We start from the raw sequence: 2,583 nt of genomic DNA, 5'->3' as shown, positions 1-2,583 counted from the left end.
CACACACACACACACACACACGTACACACACACACAACACAAGAAAAAACACCCTCACAAAACTAACAACACAACAAGCACACCCATATTGTGACACTGACCTCCCACTGCACAATGATTCGCGTCTTGGGGTAAGTCTTGTTGAACTGCAGCTCAGCCTTGATGTCCTTCAGATCGGGAGGCATCTGAGGTTCTGTGACAAAATAAAACCCAAAAAAATTATTCGCACAGGGACTTTATAAACATTAATGTGCATTGCTATTCATATTTAAAATTACGTAGTGGAGTTCGAATATATCTATATTACCCAAAAGGTCTGTGATAAATTCCTGCACGAGGTTGAAAGATGCCTCTGTTGTGATGTGTGCATTATTGTCAGCTTTATTTTTCTCTTTATATTTAATTTTTATAAAAGCTATAATGACATATAATTTACATTCTATGTATATCTACATGTGTTTTTACCATTCCATAATATCAAAGAAAATTTGCCACTTGGACACTAAAGTATCATCTTATCTTATCTTATCTTATCTTATCTTATCTTATCTTATCTTATCTTATCCCATCTCATCTTATCTTACCCTATCTTATCATATCTATCTTTTCCTATCTTATCTTATCTTTTCTTATCTTTTCCTATCTTATCTTATCTTTTCTTATCTTACCCTATCTTGTCTTATCTTGTCTCATCTTATCTTACCTATCTTGTTTTATCTTATCTTATACACATGACTTTAATAAATCCCTCTAGCTTATAAATCACTACCTACCATCACACTTGGTCCGCACGTGTATGATGGGCCCTGGAGGACCGTCCCCGCCCTCCCCCACCCTCCTGGTGGATACGTAGATGGCGTACTTGGAGTTTGGCTTCAGGTTCTTGATGGTGTAATCACACTGGGAGATATAGGAATGTGGATCGATTGATGATGATGATGATGATGATGATGATGATGATGATGATGATGATGATGATGATGATGATGATGCTGATGATGATGATGATGATGATGATTGTGATGATGATGATCATCATCATCATTGATGATGATGATAATGAGGATAAAGAAAAAAGGAAGAGGAGGAGGAGGACACAATAAAAGAAGGAGGAGGAGGAGGAGGAGGAGGAGGAAGATGAAGAGGAAGACAAGTGAGGGAGGAAACAAAGGAGGAAGAGGATGATTAAGTATTCAAGAAGGAGGAAGAGAAGGAGGAGGAGGAAAAGGATAGAGAGAGAGGGGGGGGGAGGGGTGAACTCTGTTCAGGCTTTACCGACAAAAGAAGTAAGGACATAGCAGGAGACCCCTCCAAAAAACATTTTTTAAAAAGAAAAGTAAAACCACAACAAAAACAGCACACAATGTACTCACCGTGCTCTGGCAGTTGGTGTGGTAGTGCTGCGCTGCCAGCGTGTACACAGTATCTCTTTCGTGCCTCACGTGGACAGAGTACCACAGGATGGGCCCCTCCCCCGTGTCCCCCGCCGTGTCGTCCCACGCCGGCCACACCAGCGTCATGTTGTGGGCGCCTCGTCCATGTCGGGCCAACTTGGGCGGGGTGCTCAAGCGGGGAAGTTCTGTAAAACAAAAACCAACAAAAAAATGGTGAAATGGTATAAGTCTAACGCACCTTTCACCACCGTTAGGTTATTTAAGAGGTGTGGGACCTCCGAGTTTAACGTCCATCTCTGAAAGGACTGAGCCAAGAGGGAAACTCGTGTAAAGTACTTTTCCCTAGGATACAGCGTCGGGCCGAGCTGAGGCTCGAACCACCGAACCCGCAATCTCACGATTACGAGCCTGGTAGCCTAACCACTAGGTTACAAACGCCACTGGGGAAGTTCTGAAGAAATAAATAATGTTAGTAACAGTGGAAATGTGATGCTACACACCTATTCGATTAAACCAGTCGGCACTGTATGATCGCACCATTGTGCAGATCAGGTTTGGGATCCAATTTCCGTTTGAATAATTATTATTCTTAGTGTCTCGAATTGGCTCAATTTTATCGCAGACGAACGTTGATTTGTAGTCGCAGCCTCTTAGAAGAAAAAGGTTTTTCTTGAAATGAAAGTTATCACACCAAACAGTCATGGCCAAATTTAAGTTTGTCCTGTTACAGATATCCGGTCAAATATGATTTACGGCAAGAGGGACACAGTCAAACAAAGATCCTTTACTTACTTGATGTTGAAGCAAACTACACAGTTTGTACGCGACATCGGACTGACTGTCTAGCTGCTATCATCGAAAACGAGGAAGAAGAAGAAGAACTTACTTTATGTCACCTTTTTTTTCTACAGCTAACTATAAAAAACATTAAGGCGCACAGAGCATGCTGTAGAGCATAGATATGCGCTCTTTACAGTAAAACCTTGGTTTAATGTACTCCCTTCGGACCCAGGATTTTGAATATCTTAGCTTAGGCACGAATTAGCCAAAGAGCAAAATTAAATAATTGAGACTTACGTCTACAGTACACAAAGTAAACCTTAAAGCCGATAGCCCTTGTTAGGGTGTGTACTTAATAGTGATGTTATACTGTAAATTCAATTGTTATTATTGTTGTTATTATTATTAT

General features: G+C 40.8%; 1 protein-coding gene across 1 annotated transcript in view; it reads right to left on the bottom strand.

Moving 5' to 3' along the window:
• Nucleotides 1–2,583, bottom strand: part of LOC101859496 (receptor-type tyrosine-protein phosphatase alpha) — a gene marked incomplete in the record, with an annotated part of 114,619 nt that overhangs the window by 98,054 nt on the left and 13,982 nt on the right. Inside the window, 3 exon segments of the mRNA XM_035970946.1 lie at nt 102–193; nt 774–900; nt 1,374–1,579. Of these exon segments, the coding sequence (XP_035826839.1) occupies nt 102–193; nt 774–900; nt 1,374–1,579 (425 nt within the window).

This window comes from Aplysia californica, unplaced genomic scaffold, assembly GCF_000002075.1.
Source record: "Aplysia californica isolate F4 #8 unplaced genomic scaffold, AplCal3.0 scaffold00346, whole genome shotgun sequence".
NCBI classification, from domain to species: domain Eukaryota; kingdom Metazoa; phylum Mollusca; class Gastropoda; order Aplysiida; family Aplysiidae; genus Aplysia; species Aplysia californica.
The sequence above is the reverse complement of the archived record's forward strand: the minus strand, read 5'-3'. Positions and strand labels throughout refer to the sequence as shown.